The sequence below is a fragment of the Phocoena sinus genome, chromosome 1 (genome assembly GCF_008692025.1).
Source record: "Phocoena sinus isolate mPhoSin1 chromosome 1, mPhoSin1.pri, whole genome shotgun sequence".
Lineage (NCBI taxonomy): Eukaryota > Metazoa > Chordata > Mammalia > Artiodactyla > Phocoenidae > Phocoena > Phocoena sinus.
This window is the reverse complement of record NC_045763.1, coordinates 104994561-105012921: the sequence shown is the minus strand read 5'-3', so window position 1 is coordinate 105012921 and position 18361 is coordinate 104994561. Positions and strand designations below refer to the sequence as shown.

The 18361-nt window shown below is 35.8% G+C and overlaps 1 protein-coding gene across 4 annotated transcripts in view; it reads right to left on the bottom strand.

Annotated features, from left to right (window-relative positions):
* Window positions 1–18361, bottom strand: part of MAN1A2 (mannosidase alpha class 1A member 2) — a 173451-nt gene that overhangs the window by 102118 nt on the left and 52972 nt on the right. For all 4 annotated transcript variants that reach the window (XM_032633910.1, XM_032633914.1, XM_032633922.1 and 1 more), the window contains exon 3: window positions 11079–11175. In XM_032633910.1, the coding sequence (XP_032489801.1) occupies window positions 11079–11175 (97 nt within the window). The remainder of the gene's footprint in view (window positions 1–11078; window positions 11176–18361) is intronic.

Below are 18361 nucleotides of genomic sequence, written 5' to 3'. Positions count from 1 at the left end.
CCGCATACTGCAAAAAAAAAAAAAAAAAAAAAAAAAAAAACCTCCCAGAAAAAGAAGCTCCAGATGCAGATGGCAAATTATATCAAAAACTTGAGAAAAATATAAAACCAACAGTACACAGTCTTTTCCAGAAAAATGAAGAGCAGAGAACACTTCCAAACTCATTTTATTAGGCCAAAATTACACGGATACTGAAACAAGACAATAGTTCAAGAAAAATACAAAACAATATCCTTCCCAAAATATGAATGCAAAATCCTCAACAAAATATTAGAAATCATTAGCAAGTTATAAATATCAAGAAGAATTGATACATACACACATACACTGAAAATAAAAGGTGCACTTCAAAAAGCATTGTAAGATCAAGTAACATTCTGTTCCAAATCAAAATTCTTTTAAATGCAAAAAAATCTATTCCTAACAAAAATCTTTCAATTCTCCAGGATATCTAAGTAAAAATAATTAATTGTGACTATTAATCACTGCTGGAAAAGTTATTACCAGTGATAACTTATGTCCATCAACATTTTCCTCTTCTCACTCACAAGCTCCAGGGCTGAGCCCTAACTAGGCAAAACCAAAGGAATCTATCCCAACCCTCTGGGTATAGCTTTCAGGTCAAGGCTGGACACAAGACCCAGATAAACAAGAAACAAGGTGGTTTCTGAGAAAACCAAGTGCTCTCTTCTCTACAGTGTTCTCTTTTCTATAGATGTGTTAGTAGGAAGATATGAAGCTTCAAGTTGCTGCAGCCATCCCTCTATGAAGCCAGCCTGAAGATACAAACACAAAGAGGAAAATAAAGAAAAAAGCTTAGCTGGTACCAGATCTACTCTAGAACATCATTGAGCCGATTAAATTTCTTTTTTAGTTTAAGCCATTTTGAAATGGATCTTCTGTTATCTGTACATAAAGAATCCTCTGATGCCAAGGACAAACTAGACAAAAGACAGAGCAATATGATTTCAGTTACCATATAAAAGAATGTTTTAATAGTCAAGGCTAAGAGACAGGAAATGGACACATTTTAAATTGTTTTCCTTATAATCTAGAATATTGTAAGAGTTCAGTACCTGCCTATATGTTCCTATAGTAATAGACTAGACTTTTAAAGTTCCTCCCAACTCTTAAGATTCTGATTCTGTAAAGGCATACTGATTTGGGAGGTCAAATGAGACACTCAGAACTATGACTCCTCCCTTAGACTTCTTCTATTTAAATAAAAAGGTTAAAAACAGATTTTTAAAAAAAAATCTCAAATCACACTCACTAGCAAGAATATGAGATGCAGGAAAGGAACAGAGCAAGTAGGAAACAGAGTCAAACTCTTTTTTATTAATCCTTTAATAAACTAACTACATGTCTAAAAATATAAGACAAAATAAACAATAAAGGATCCATTCCCACTTAGCTTATTTGGCTGAGAAAAAAATGTAACCACTCAAAAGTTTTTCTAAAAGTATAAGCAACTAATTTTGACTACTGAAAATAATACAGATTGCATTTTCACTTTTCTACCATTTCACTGTAATTTTGTCATAATGGATTTTTCCCATGTGCTGGTATTAATTTTCTTCTATCTTTAAAGTTTACTGAAGCAGAACAAAATATCAATTAGAAGCATGAACCTTAGCACTAAGCTGCCTGTAATCAAATTCTGGCTACATTATTTACTAGCTGTGCAACCTTGAATAAGTTAGTTAACCCTAACTGTGCTTCAGTTTCCTCATCTGTAAAATGGGAACAATAATAATAGTACCTGTCTCCTAGTGCACATAAATCACTTAAATCAGTCCTTGGCATATAGCACGTTTATTAGTCTGCTCAGGCTGCCATAACAAAACACCAACGACTAGGACGCTTGAACAACAAAAATGTATTTTCTCACAGTGCTGGAGGTTTGAAGACCAAGATCATGCTTCCAGTTTTTAGAGGAGCACCTTCCTCTTGGCTTGCAGATGTCCACCTTCTCACTATATCATACCCACATGGCCTTTCCTTGGTGCATGTGCAGGGGGAGAGAGAACTTGGGTGTTTCTTCCTCTTCTTTTAAGGGTACCAGCCCTATCTGATTAGGGCCCCTCGCTCAATCTTAATTACCTCTTAAAGGCTCTATCTCCAAATACAGTCACATTGGAAAGTAGAGCTTCAACATGTGAATTGATGGGGGACAAGACTCAGTCCACCACAATATGCATTATATAAATACTACAGATGTTGTTACTAATAACGTGTATGGGACTATTGTTCTAAAGGAAAATACAGTTTATTCAGAAATCCAATCACAGAATCTCTAAAGCAAATAACTGACCTCATGACTCAATAAAAAGGTACAACTTTTTATAGGAAAATACTTAATTGCTACTCATTACAAGATGATCCCTCAGAAATGGTGGACCAAAACTGACAAAATATTTCTTCTGCTCTTTTAATGAGTTAAAAGGCTCATTTTGTAAAGTCACCCTTTCCATCTCTAAGCTCCTTTAATTTCTATGACCTCACAAATAACTTTGTTTACCCAGTAAATCAGCTTAATGACCCTAATGAGCAGCTGACAATAACTCACCTGGCAATAATCTGAAGCTGCCACTGTCCTGGTCATCATTTAACAACCTAACTAAATAGTGGTCTACAAAGGTCACTTCTGAAGAAGTCTGACAAAAGTGCCACAACTTGAAAGCACCTTTCCTAAAAAAATAAATGCTATTATTTTTGAAAAGAAAAACATTAAGTCAAAACTTACTCATTACGATTTTAACAGAATCACATTCATTTAAGAAACATTCCTTTTGCTCCCTAAAAGAAATGATTTATATTGACCTATAAGGAATAAAATTTTAAGAAGTTACCTGGGTTTAAATTCAGCAGTCTTTCCTTACACAGTTATTGCAATGATTAAATAAAATAAATGTATATTATCTACCTACTACCTTGCCTAGGACGATCTATCTGATAAGTGTTACTACATTAAATGTTCTGAGAAATAAGGTTTAAAAAACCAAGCAGAAAATTAACATCCAACTCATGTTTGATACATGTTCATATTCCAATTTTTTAAAAGGGCTCAGAGTTTACCACTGAGTTTAATATAAAGGGATGGTTACTTGTAGAGAGGATCTAATTTTAATTAATCACTAAATATAATGACTTTTAGTCCATTAATGTCTCATGTGGCATCCACAAAGCAACAGGAACTCTTCAGATCACTCTATAACCTCTGCTGAAGAAATAAACTCTATTTCATTAAGTGACAGCTGCTAAATTAAATGTCATATATGAGACCTCTGGTGTCTTTGATTACCTAAAGGAAAATTTTTTTCCATTATTCCTCCATCCCAACATCTCTCAAACCCAGGAGAAATGATCTTTTCAGTCATTTTCTTTTTTGACAGAAAACAATCAAGCATCAAACAAATTATAAGAGAAATCATAGTGCTAGAAAAATTCTTCCAGAGTCACATTTTTTAAAAATGTTATTTGGATTACGGTGGTGTTGCATTACAATTACTAAAGATGATTGCCCTGCATATGACTAATATATGTGCTTTCTGCCCCATTAATATTTTCTTGCTTTCACCTACTGTTATTTAAAAGATATCCATCACATCAAGAAGCATCTAAAATGGGGGAAAGAAGTGAAGACTATAAAGAACAACTTGGTAATTCTCAAGACTTATCCTTGGATTAAGTAAAAGTTAAGTAAGTTACTTACTCTTTTCAACTGATAAGTTTAACAAGAGAACTGAACTCAAGCGAGGTAGAAAGAGCAAATCCAAGTTAAACAAAGCTCTTCCCCAGGGACTTCCCTGGTGGCGCAGTGGTTAAGAATCCACCTGCCAATGCAGGGGACACAGGTTCAATCCCTGGTCTGGGAAGATTCCACATGCCACAGAGCAACTAAGCCTGTACACCACAACTACTGAACCTGAGCTCTAGGGCCAACAAGCCATAACTACCGAGCCCACGCACCACAACTATTGAAGCCCACACACCCTAGAGCCTGCGTGCCACAACTACTAAGCCTGCATACTTCAACTACTGAAGCCCACACGCCTAGAGCCCGTGCTCCACAACAACAGAAGCCCCCACACTGCAACAAAGAGTAGCCACTGCTCGCCGCAACCAGAGAAAGACTGTGCACAGCAAAGAAGACCCAACGCAGCCAAAAAAAAAACCTCTTCCCCAGACCTCCATCCAGACACACACACTGTTAATTTTTCCCTTGGAACTATGAATGTAAAATATAATTCACTCAATTTACCGAATGAGTCACCTTGGCCATGTTACTTTTTTTTTTTTTTTTAACATACATAGATAGCACTACTGGAATTTCCCATCCTTTTTCTCCTCCTCTAAAATGTACAAGTATCACAATTGGTATTGTGTTGAAGATAAAAAATTACAAATTGGTACCTACCTTGCTTAAAGTAAAACAATGCAGAAAAAGCTTCAAAATACTCAAATAAATGACTAAAACATCTGTATGTAAATAGAAAATCTATCACATCTGTGTTTTCAAAAGTAACTATAACTAAATCTTGACTGAAACTTGCCAAAAAATACATGTTGCTTCAAATTATAGTTCCACAGAAATACAACAGTTCCCCCTCATCCACAGGGAATTCATCCCAAGATGTCCAGTGGATGCTTGAAAGCCTGCATAGTACTGAACTCTATATATACTATGTTTTTTCTCCTATACACACACACGTATGTTAAAGTTTAATTTATAAATGAGGCACAGTATGAGATTAACAACAGTAACTAATAATAAAACAGAACAATTATAATAATTTACTGTAACAAAAGTCATGTGAATGTGGTCTCTTTCTCTCTTCCTTAAAAGATCTTATTGTACAAATTTAATGCCTTCTCCATCTTAACTAAGCACTTATTGCACTGTGGCCATAACTTGTACAGTTTAAGGTATAACAGCAAAACTAGCACAGTATTTCCTTCCTCACAATTTCACAAATAAAACATTCGTGCTTACCTTAGATCCATCAGCAAATGATTTTTTTTTCCTTTCCTTATTAAGTCAAGAACTTTCATCTTTTCACTTAAAGCAGCGGTCCCCAACCTTTTTAGCACCAGGGACCAGTTTCATGGAAGACAATTCTTCCATGGGGAGCGGCGGGAGAGGAGGGGATGGTTCAGGCAGTAATGTGAGCGATGTGGAGAGGCAGATGAAGCTTCACTCGCTTGCCCACCGCTCACTCCTGCTGTGCGGCCCGGTCCCTAACAGGCCACAGACCAGTACTGGTATTCAGCCCAGGGGTTGGGGACACCTGACTTAAAAGAAGCACTTACAGCTTCTCTTTAGCAAATCCAAATTGCTGGCATCACTACTCTTGTGGTTTGGGGCTATTATTAAGTAAAAAGGGTCACGTGAACAGAAGAACTGCAACATCTCCACGGCTGATCTCATAATCCACAGGGCTACTAAGTAACTAACAAGCAGGACAAAGGGATGGTTCACACCCAAGCCTGGAGGGAGCAGGATGGTGCAAGATTCATCACGCTACTCAGAAAGACACACAACTTAAAATTTATGAATTATTTCTGCAATTTTCCATTTAATATTTTCACACCAAAGTTTACTATAGGTAACTGAGTACTGCAGGGGGAAAACAAAACCTTAGGTAAGAGGGGACTACAGTACTCAGGTTTTAGAAAGTACCTAAAAAGTTAGATCCTACTTTTAAAATGAAGGTAGAAAATGAAAACAGTAATTAGAAAAAGTAAACAAGAGAGCAAAAGCCAGCTCTACCCACCACCAGTCCCTCCCATCAGGAAACTTGCACAATCCTCTTAGACAGCCTCATCCACCAGAGGGCAGACAGCAGAAGCAAGAAGAACTACAATCCTGCAGCCGGTGGAACAAAAACCACATTCACAGAAAGATAGACAAGATGAAAAGGCAGAGGGCTATGTACCAGATGAAGGAACAAGATAAAACCCCAGAAAAACAACTAAATGAAGTGGAGATAGGCAACCTTCCAGAAAAAGAATTCAGAATAATGACAGTGAAGAAAGTCCACGACCTCGGAAAAAGAATGGAGGCAAAGATCAAGAAGATGCCAGAAATGTTTAACAAAGACGTAGAAGAATTAAAGAACAAACAAACAGAGATAAACAATATAGTAACCGAAATGAAAAATACACTAGAAGGAATCAATAGCAGAATAACTGAGGCAGAAGAACGGATAAGTGACCTGGAAGACAGAATGGGGGAATTCACTGCTGTGGACAGAATAAAGAAAAAAGAATGAAAAGAAATGAAGACAGCCTAAAAGACCTCTGGGACAACACTAAACACAACAACATTTGCATTATAGGGGTCCCAGAAGGAGAAGAGAGAGAGAATGGACCCAAGAAAATACTTGAAGAGATTATAGTCGAAAACTTCCCAAACATGGGAAAGGAAATAGCCACCCAAGTCCAGGAAGTACAGCAAGTCCCATATAGGATAAACCCAAGGAGAAACATGCCGTGACACATAGTAATCAAACTGACAAAAATTAAAGATAATGGAAAATTATTGAAAGCAGCAAGGGAAAAAGGACAAATAACATACAAGGGAACCCCAATAAGGTCAACAGCTGATTTCTCGGCAGAAACTCTACAAGCCAGAAGGGAGTGGCAGGACATATTTAAAGTGATGAAAGGGAAGAACCTACAACCAAGATGACTCTACCCGGCAAGGATCTCATTCAGATTTGATGGAGAAATCAAAAGCTTTACAGACAAGCAAAAGCTAACTGAATTCAGCACCACCAAACCAGCTATACAACAAATGCTAAAGGAACTTCTCTAGGCAGGAAACACAAAGAGAAGGAAAGACCTACAATAACAAACCCAAAACAATTAAGAAAATGGTAAGAGGAACATACATATCGATAATTACCCTAAACGTCAATGGATTAAATGCTCCAGCCAAAAGACACAGACTCACTGAATGGATACAAAAACAAGACCCTTATATATACTGTCTACAAAGGACCCACTTCAGACCTAGGGACACATACAGACTAAAAGTGAGGGGATGGAAAAAGATATTCCATGCAAATGGAATTCAAAAGAAAGCTGGAGTAGCAATACTCGTAACAGATAAAATAGACTTTAAAATAAATAATGTTACAAGAGACAAGGAAGGACACTACATAATGATCAAGGATCAATCCAAGAAGAAGATATGAGAATTATAAATATATATGCAACCAACATAGGAGCACCTCAATACCTAAGGCAACTGCTAACAGCTATAAAAGAAGAAATCGACAGTAACACAATAGTGGGGGAATTTAAAACCTCACTTACACCAATGGACACATCATCCAAACAGAAAATTAATAAGGAAACACAAGCTTTAAATTACACAATAGACTAGATAGATTTAATTGATATTTATAGGACATTCCATCCAAAAATAGCAGATAACACTTTCTTCTCAAGTGCACATGGAACCTTCTCCAGGATAGATCACATCTTGGGTCACAAATCAAGGCTCAGTAAAATTAATAAAATTCAAATCATATCAAGCATCTTTTCTGACCACAATGTTATGAGATTAGAAATCAATTACAGGGAAAAAAACATAAAAAACACAAACACCTGGAGGTTAAACAATACGTTACTAAATAACCAACAGATCACTGAAGAAATCAAAGAGGAAATCAAAAAATACCTAGAGACAAATGACAATGAAAACATGATGATCCAAAACCTATGGGATGCAGCAAAAGCAGTTCTAAGAGGGAAGTTTATAGCAATACAAGCCTACCTCAAGAAACAAGAAAAATCTCAAATAAACAATCTAAGCTTATACCTAAAGGAACTAGAGAAAGAAGAACAAACAAAACCCAAGGTTAGCAGAAGGAAAGAAATCATAAAGATCAGAGCAGAAATAAATGAAATAGAAACAAAGAAAACAAGAGCAAAGATCAATAAAACTAAAAGCTGGTTCTTTGAGAAGACAAACAAAATTGATAAACCGTTAGCCAGACTCATCAAGAAAAAGAGGGAGAGGACTCTAATCAATAAAATTAGAAATGAAAAAGGAGAAGTTACAACAGAAACCACAGAAATACGAAGCATCCTACGAGACTACTACAAGCAACTGTATGCCAATAAAATGAACAACCTGGAAGAAAAGGACAAATTCTTAGAAAGGTATAACCTTCCAAGACTGAACCAGGAAGAAATAGAAAATATGAACAGACCAATAACAAGTAATGAAATTCAAACTGCGATTAAAAATCTTCCAACAAACAAAAGTCCAGGACCACATGGCTTCACAGGTAAATTCTTTCAAACATTTATAGACGAGGGAACACCCATCCTCCTCAAACTTTTCCAAAAAATAGCAGAGGGAGGAACACTCCCAAACTCATTCTATGAGGCCACCAACACCCTGATAACAAAACCAGACAAAGATGCTAAAAAAAAAAAAAAAAAAAAATTACAGACCAATATCACTGATGAACATAGATGCCAAAATCCTCGACAAAACACTAGTAAACAGAATCCAACAACACGTTAAAAGGATCATACACCATGATCAAGTGAAATTTATTCCAGGAATGCAAGGATTCTTCAATGTATGCAAATCAATCAATGTGATACACCATATTAACAAACTGAAGCAGAAAAACTATATGATCATCTCAATAGATGCAGAAAAAGCTTCTGACAAAATTCAACACCCATTTATGATAAAAACTCTCCAGAAACTGAGCATAGAGGGAACCTATCTCAACATAATAAAGGCCATGTATGACAAAACCACAGCAAATATCATTCTCAATGGTGAAAAACTGAAGGCATTTCCTCTAAGATCAGGAACAGGACAAAGATGTCCTCTCTCACCACTATTATTCAACATAGTTTTCGAAGTCCTAGCCACAGCAATCAGAGAAGAAAAAGAAATAAAAGGAATACAATTGGAAAAGAAGAAGTAAAATTGTCACTGTTTGCAGATGACATGACAAATTGGAAAAGAAGAAGCAAAACTGTCACTGTTTGCAGAGAATCCTAAGGATGCCACCAGAAAACTACTAGAGCTAATCAATGAATTTGGTAAAGTTGCAGGATACAAAATTAATGCACAGAAATCTCTTGCATTCCTATACAATAATGATGAAAAATCTGAAAGAGAAATTAAGGAAACACTCCCATTTACAATTACAACAAAAAGAATAAAATACCTAGAAGTAAACCTACCTAGGGAGACAAAAGACCTGTATGCAGAAAACTATAAGACACTGATGAAAGAAATTAAAGATGAAACAAACAGATGCAGAGATATACCATATTCTTGGATTGGAAGAATCAACATTGTGAAAATGACTACACTACCCAAAGCAATCTACAGATTCAATTCAATCCCTATCAAATTACCAATGGCATTTTTTTATAGAACTAGAACAAAAAATCTTAAAATTTGTATGGAGACACAAAAGACCCCGAATAGCCAAAGCAGTCTTGAGGGAAGAAAACGGAGCTGGAGGAAACAGGCTTCCAGACTTCAGACCATACTACAAAGCTACAGTAATCAAGACAATATGGTACTGGCACAAAAACAGAAATATAGATCAATGGAACAGGATAGAAAGCTCAGAGATAAACCCACGCACCTATGGTCAACTAATCTATGACAAAGGAGGCAAGGATATACAATGGAGAAATATACATCTGTAGAGACGTGGATAGATCTAGAAACTGTCATACAGAGTGAAGTAAGTCAGAAAGAGAGAAACAAATACCGTATACTAATGCATGTATATGGAACCTAGAAAAATGGTACAGCACCACTTTTCAATAAGTGGTGCTGGGAGAACTGGACAGCTACATGCAAAAGAATGACGTTAGAACACTCCCTAACACCATACACAAAAATAAACTCAAAATGGATTAGAGACCTAAATGTAAGACCTGACACTACAAAACTCTTAGAGGAAAACATAGGAAGAACACTCTTTGACATAAATCACAGCAAGATCTTTTTTGATCTACCTCCTAGAGTAATGGAAATAAAAACAAAAATAAACAAATGGGACCTAATGAAACTTCAAAGCTTTTGCACAGCAAAGGAAACTACAAACAAGATGAAAAGACAACCCTCAGAACGGAGGAAAATATTTGCAAACGAATCAATGGACAAAGGATTAATCTCCAAAATATACAAACAGCTCATGCAGCTCAATATTGAAAAGACAAACAACCCAATTCAGAGATAGGCAGAGACCTAAATAGACATTTATGCAAAGAAGGCATGCAGATGGCCAAGAAGCACATGAAAAGCCGCTCAACATCACTAATTATTAGAGAAATGCAAATCAAAACTACAATGAGGTATCACCTCACACCAGTTAGAATGGGCATCATCAGAAAATCTACAAACAACAAATGCTGGAGAGGGTGTGGAGAAAAGGGAGCTCTCTTGCACTGTTGGTGGGAATATAAATTGATACAGCCACTATGGAGAACAGTATGGAGGTTCCTTAAAAGACTAAAAACAGAATTACCATATGACCCAGCAGTCCCACTACTGGGCATATACCCAGAGAAAACCATAATTCAAAAGGACACGTGCACTCCAATGTTCACTGCAGCACTATTTACAACAGCTAGTACATGGAAGCAACCTAAATGCCCACTGACAGACGAATGGATAAAGAAGATGTGGCATATATATAGAATGGAATATTACTCAGGCATAAAAAGGAATGAAATTGGGTCATCTGTAGAGACGTGGATAGATCTAGAAACTGTCATACAGAGTGAAGTAAGTCAGAAAGAGAGAAACAAATACCGTATACTAATGCATGTATATGGAACCTAGAAAAATGGTACAGATGAACCGGTTTGCAGGGCAGCATTGAGACACAGATGTAGAGAACAAACGTATGGACACCAAGTGGGGAAAGTGGCGGGGGCGGGGTGGTGGTGTGGTGGTGTGATGAATTGGGAGATTGGGATTGCCATATATACACTGATGTGTATAAAATGGGTAACTAATGAGAACCTGCTGTATAAAAAAATAATTAAAATTTTTTAAAAAAAAGTAAACTTACCAAATATATTAGTGGAGTGTCCTTTCCTTGCAATAGGTCTCAGTTCATTATGTCCCCATCCATATATCCTGTAATTATCCCATGCATGTTTCATCATCTGAGAAAGGAAAAATTATAACCCATCAATTTATATTTTTTACAGACTGTTATCTTTATATTTCACATAATTTAGAGATTCTATTACTATATCCTTACACATTCTCCTGTATCTCCTACTTTAGTATATTTTTCTATTAACACCTGTATCAGTGTGAAAACACACATAATCATGTTTACCTTAAGTCTATACAACAGAACAAAAAATGAGTTGTAATAGAAAAACTGTTTTTATTGGGGAGAAAGGTGTCTATTTGGCATTCTTTCCTTTTAGGAACTGCCAATCCTTTTGGAAACAGCTCTCCTTCCCTCACTGTGATTATGACAAAGCTGTCAAAAAGCGGCTCTGATTCCACAACCAATTAACACAGCCTAGCTAGAGTATCCATAACCTTTAGACCAAAGATCAGCAAACTCTTCCTATAAAGTAAATATTTTAGGCTCTGCAGTCCGTAAGTATGTATAGCAACTACTAAACTTGGCTATTGCAAGCAAGTTTAAAGCAGCCCTAGACAATACATAAACAAATGGGCATGACTGGGTTCTAATTAAACTGTATTTTAAAAAACTAAAAGCAGCCCTAGACAATACATAAACAAATGAGCATGACTGGGTTCCAATTAAACTGTATTTTTAAAAAATAGGCAGCAATCAGAATTTGGCCAGCAGGTTGTAGTTTGCCAACTCCTGACCTACACAAAGTGATTGAGTACATGTGACTCAAGTAAAGGCAATCAAGTTCTTTCATACATATTGTTATAGACACCGGCAGACAGAGGGACTCTCATTTTGCAATCTCAAGATCTATGTAATATATAATCCTGGAGCTGATGGGGTCTCTCTCCCAACATGTAGAAACTAAATAAAAAAAGAAAACAGAAAGAGACATGCATATTATTGACAATAACATCTACAGACTTGGATTCAGCCAAACTTGAAGCTCTAGTTCAGAGCCCCTAAGCTAAAAAATATTTTTATATCAATTAGTTTGAACTGAGTTTCTTACAAGCCAGGGAGTACTAAGCTACACAACAGCAGAGTATTTAATTATATATTAGTTGAATTATGTAATAGTAGCCTGTGGTATATCAAACATAATAGTCATTAAAACATTTATCAACTTGTTTTTTGCAGCCAGCATTACTCAGACACCAAAACTAGGCAAAGACATTACAAGGGAATTAAAAACCAACATATCTCAAAATTCCTTAACAATTCCTTAACAAAAAGTGACAATATATAAAGAGGATACTAGACAATGACCAAGTGCAGTTTAACCCAGGAATATAAGTCTAATTTAACACTCAAAAACACATCACTATAATTCACCATGTTAACGGAATAAAAAGAAAAAAATCATACAAGCATCTTTTTAGATGTAGAGAAAACATTTGACAAAATTCAACACCAATTCATGAAAAAAACTTTCAGTAAACTACAAGGCAACATCCTCAACTTAATTAAGGGCATCTTCAAAAAAAACCTACAGCTAACATCAAACTTAATGGTAAAAGACCCCACTCCTAAAGTTGAGAACAAATCAAGTACATCTATTCTCATCACTTCTTTTCAACAATGTACTGAAAGTCCTAGCCATGGCAATAATAAGAAGAAATAATAGGCATAAAAATCAAAAAGGAAAAAGGAAAAGTACCTCTATTCACAGACGACATGACTATGTACAAGGGAAATCCTAAGCAATCTTAAAATAAAAAGCCACTAAAACTAGAAGATGACTTCAGTAAATAAGATACACGTTCTGCAAACTAAAATAAATTATATTTCTATATGCTAGTAATGAACATGAAATGGAAATTCGAAAACAATTCCATTTATACTAACATCAAAAAACATGAAATAGAACATGTGCAAGAACTACAAAACACTGCTGAGGTAAATTAAAGAAAACCTAAATAAGTGGACAGATATGCTCAGGGAATGAAAAAGTCAATATTGTTAGGATGACAATTTTTCCCAAATCATCTACAGATTCAATGAAAACCCAATCAAAATCCCAGCAACCTTTTATTTTCACAGAAAAGCTAATTCAATAAAGTCAAAGGACTTAGAATGGCCAAAACTATTTTTAAAAGAACAAAGTTGGAGGACTTAACTGATTTCAAAACTTAACTATAAAAGTCAATCAACACAGTGTCGTACTCTCATTAAGGACAGGAATATAGATTAATGAAACAGATATGAGTCCAGAAAGAGACTCAACATCTGTTGATTTTATCAATTGATTTTGAACAAAAGTGCCAAGGTAATTCAATCAAGAAAGGATAATCTTTTCAACAAATAATTCTGGAACAGTAAAAAGCCCTATGGGGAGAAAATGAAGCACAACCTTTACTTCACACAATAAACAAAAAAAAAAATAACTCACAACAGATCACAGACTGAAATGTCAAACTAAAACAAACATATGCCCACAAAAAGACTTGTACACAAATGTACATAGCAACTTTATTCATAATAGCCAAAAACTGGACCAAAGGTTGAACAAATGTTCAACAGGTCAATGAATAAAACAAATCATCGTATAGCCATACAATGGAATACTACGAAGAAAAAAAAATTACCTTTATTGTAATATACATAGATGAATCTCAAAAACATGCTGAGCCAAAGCCCAGAAACAAAATATCACATACCTTATGACTCCATTTCACTGAAACTCTAGAAAAGACGAATCTAATCTATAAATGATTAAAAGCGGACCAGCAGTTGCCTGGGGCCAAGGAATGGGGTAGACTGAAGAGGGGCACAAATAAACCATTCTGAGATTATGGACCTATTCACAGCTTGATCGCCACTGTTGTTACTCAAGTATATACATCTGTCAAAACTCATCAAGCTATACTCTTAAAATAAATACATTTTATTGTACATAAATTATGTCTCAATAAAGTTGAATTTTTAAAAAATCTAATAGCCTGTCCTATCTTCCCCACTTTCCTTTCCTTCCACTTTCCTAAGCCAATTACTTAAACTCTTTGACCTGTTTTTCTATTTACCACTATATTTCTAAGTACATTTTTTACTGCTATTTCTTGATTTTAAAAAAAGTTTTAGCTATTTACTACATTCCCCTATAGTTAAGATAATTTAGCTTTCGTATACACTATCAGCTCACCTCCACATAAACTTCCCCACATATATTCCCTGGCTCACATCCTTCCAATGTAGTTAACAACATGTTTTTCTTACAATTACTATATTATTTTGTTCAACTTTTGTTTTCCCTGATGTTAACTACTGGTCTGAAGTTTGGTGGGTATTTTTGTTGATGTAATTTTAAATGTAACAATTATTAATTTACTTCCAAATTATACTTGAGTTTCAAAATTTGTCTCAATATAATTAAACACATCAGATAAACCATCAGTTCCATTTCATTCTCTGATAAATCCTTCCTGAGGCTCTCTATCCTCCTAACTCTAACCTGGACTTCCATTCTCTCAACCTGAAGCACAGCCATCATCTGATCCCCTTTTTCACAGTCCTGAGACTGACCTTCCTTTCTCTCTCTAGTGACAGATCCTGTTTCCAAAATCGTTTATCTTCCTATTTTTATGCTGAAGCATATTTTGCAGTAGCAATCTGAGAAAACATCTAAAAATATCTTTACCCTCAGATTTGATTCATAATTTGGCTGAATATATAATTCTTCCTAAGCCTTAGCTCCATTCTCTTCCACTTTCTAATATTATTGTTGAGGAATCTAATGTGCCATTATGTACAATCCAAATCTTTTGGGTGAAACTATTTTTTTCTCTGTAAACTTTTAGGATCTGTTTTTCATGCCTCTTTTTCTAAAATTTCAGTAGGAGCCTTTGAATTGTTTCTTTGACTTCTTCCCCTCTATTTTCCCTGTTCTTTTTCCAAAACTCCTAATTAATCACTGGTTAGATGTTCCAGATTGATCTTATCATTTTTCTTGTTTCCTTAATCTTTTGTCCTTCCAAGAGATTTGCTCAATTTTATCTTCCAACTCTTCTACTGAATTTTTTAATGTATCAATATCTTTAATTTCCAAGAACTCTTCCTTATTCTGTAAATGTTCCTTTTTATAACTTATTCTCATTTCATGAATTTAATTTTTTGGCATCCTAAAGATATTCTTTTTTGATATATGTATTCTGCTCTCTGTATGGCTTCTGTATCCTCTAAATTCCTTTCTTCCATTTGTCTCATGTGAGAAACTTTCCTTACATGTCTGGTGATCCGTGGTTTGCTCTTCACATATGAGTGAAGCACTTACAAGACAATCAAAGGCTGTCAGTGAAGAGGCAAGACTTATTGACTGAGCCTCATCTTAGGGAGCTCAGATGAAACCCAGGGGTGTTTCACTGAGAAATAGACTAGGTCTTTCCTCTTGGGCCAGTCAAGTCTCTCCAGACAGAAGTCCTTCATTTTCCTGCTAATTGAAAATACACCTGGCTGCCAGAATTCAAAGAGTTGAGCAGGATAAAGTTGTCTCAATATTCAGAATCCATTTTTCACTTAATTCCCTCCATCCCCACTACTCGCTTCACTTTTTTTTTTTTTAAACATCTTTATTGGAGTATAATTGCTTTACAATGGTGTGTTAGTTTCTGCTTTATAACAAAGTGAATCAGTTATACATATACATATGTCCCCATATCTCTTCCCTCTTGCGTCTCCCTCCCACCCTCCCTATCCCACCCCTCTAGGTGGTCATAAAGCACCGAGCTGATCTCCCTGTGCTATGCGGCTGCTTCCCACTAGCTACCTATTTTACGTTTGGTAGTGTATATATGTCCATGCCACTCTCGCACTTTGTCCCAGCTTACCCTTCCCCTTCCCTGTAACCTCAAGTCCATTCTCTAGTAGGTCTGTGTCTTTACTCCCGTCTTGCCTCTAGGCTCTTCATGACCACTTTTGTTGTTGTTGTTGTTAGATTCCATATATATGTGTTAGCATACGGTATTTGTTTTTCTCTTTCTGACTTACTTCACTTTGTATGTCAGATTCTAGGTCCATCCACCTCACTACAAATAACTCAATTTCGTTTTTCTTTTTATGGCCGCTTCACTTTTTAGAATGACCTCTGTCCTTTCCCCTCAGCCATACTTGGTATTCCCAAAATCTAGATCTTCCCTAATTCATCCATCCAAAAGTAAACTTTTGGTCTTCTTTTGGGGAAGGGAGGACAGCAACTAGGATGCTTAGGCTAGAGAATTAGGGATCTAAGGGTTAAGAGCTCCTTTAAAAACTTTCAAATAATCCCTTTCCAGCTCTATTTTATACCCCTGCCTTCAGAGGTAAATGGTGTTTCTAATTCTTGATACTTTCAGATATTCTGCAGATATTCACATCACCTTGCCTCTTGTTAGCTTCTTCCCCTGCAGGCTTAGATTCCAACTTTCTCTGCTTACTAAGTCAGTTACCATAATGTTTAACAGGAGCCTACACAGGGATTCTTAATATGTTTTATGTTAATTTACAAGAACCCTGGATAATATGTATGCTCTATAGGATTCACTTAGCAGGTCTGGGTTGTCCAAACCCTGCACATCCTCAAAAAAGGTCTGGCCTGTACCAGCCTCCTGGAAAATAACCTCTAAACCTTTATTATCCTGCCTGTTAAGAGTATCTTTGTTTACCTGAAGTCCTGGGCCATGTCAGATAGTTTATGCTAAAACGTGATTTACAGTGGGGACCTTGAACCACACGGTATCAGCATGACCTCTGGAGGGGCTGAAGAACTAAGATTAGCCAACCCTACATAATGAACTCTTGATAAACAATCTGGACACCAAGGCTGGGGTGAACTTCCTTGGCTGGCAATACATTGTGCACATTGCCACAAATCATTTCTGGAAGAATTAAGCGCTGCCCGTATCGTTGCACTGGGAGAGGACAACTAGGAGTTTGTACCTGGTCTCTACTGGACTTCGTCCTATCTGCCTTTTCTATTGATTTTAATCTGTACATTTTCAGCTGAATACACCAAAACCATGAACCATGAATGCAACAGTTTTGCTAAGTTCTGTGAGTACTCCCAGTGAATCACTGAGCCTGTGGGTGGTCTTGGGTCCTCTCAACACACACTGTTACCTATCTGAATTATTATGTACATCAGACAGTATTTCAATAAATTCTAATGACATCTAAAAAAAAGGTCAGGCATCTGAAAAGAAATGTATCAAAGTCCTCAACACTGTCCAAAGAAAGTGCCTCAAGCAGCCTGAGTATAAAACACAGAATCCAAAGGTGAGGTAAAATCAGAGGACATATTTTATACCAATTCATAAGGCCACGCTTAAAATACCTGCAAATCTTCCATATTCATTACTAGGATATATCCAAATAGATATCTATTTGAACTAAACTTATTGTCTTATTTTATGATGAACAATAGATTTGAAATATTGTTGATGCTATTACACTCTAACAAAGTCTTTTCTTCATAAGCAGTACAACTACAAACTCCACCCAGAATTAGGAGTTCTAATTAACAAAGTTCTACTAAAATATTCACTAGATTTCCTCTCCCTCTGGTACTCTCTTTATCTCCAAATAACTCCTAGAATAACAAATTGACAGACTTCTGAGACCAAAAGAAATTTTTTAAAAGTTGAAATCAATCCTTCCCTACTCTTCAATCCATTGAGACTCTTTGGAAGGATATGTTCTTAATCTGCAGTATAGTTAAGTGGTATCACAACGGGTTCCTTGAAAGATGGCAGACATAATGCTAACTCTTCAGAAACATGTTTATTAGAAGATTTACATAATATCTAGCAGAGTTCCGAGTAACTAAACACTTAAGAAATTTCTTATTAAATGATAAATTGTTATGGATATACTCTACATTATTTATAAAATACTGAACATCAAAAGATCTCTGAACACAGGGTGAGTAATGTAACTATCCAAACAACATTATATCAAAAATTTTAAGTATTCTATAATTATAATCGATATTAAGAGAGTTTTAGCTCTTACTGCCAACTTGCAAACTGAACTACAATTTTGACCTCAAAACAAACAAGATCAAAGTATGACACCATAGATGGTACAAATACAGACAGATATTGGGTTGGGTGGCCAAAAGATTCATTCAGTTTTTTCTGTAAGATGGCTCTAGTAGCGCTTAGTTGTCTTTAACTTCATTCCAAACAATTTTATTAGATTGTATTGTGACAGACCTCATATCA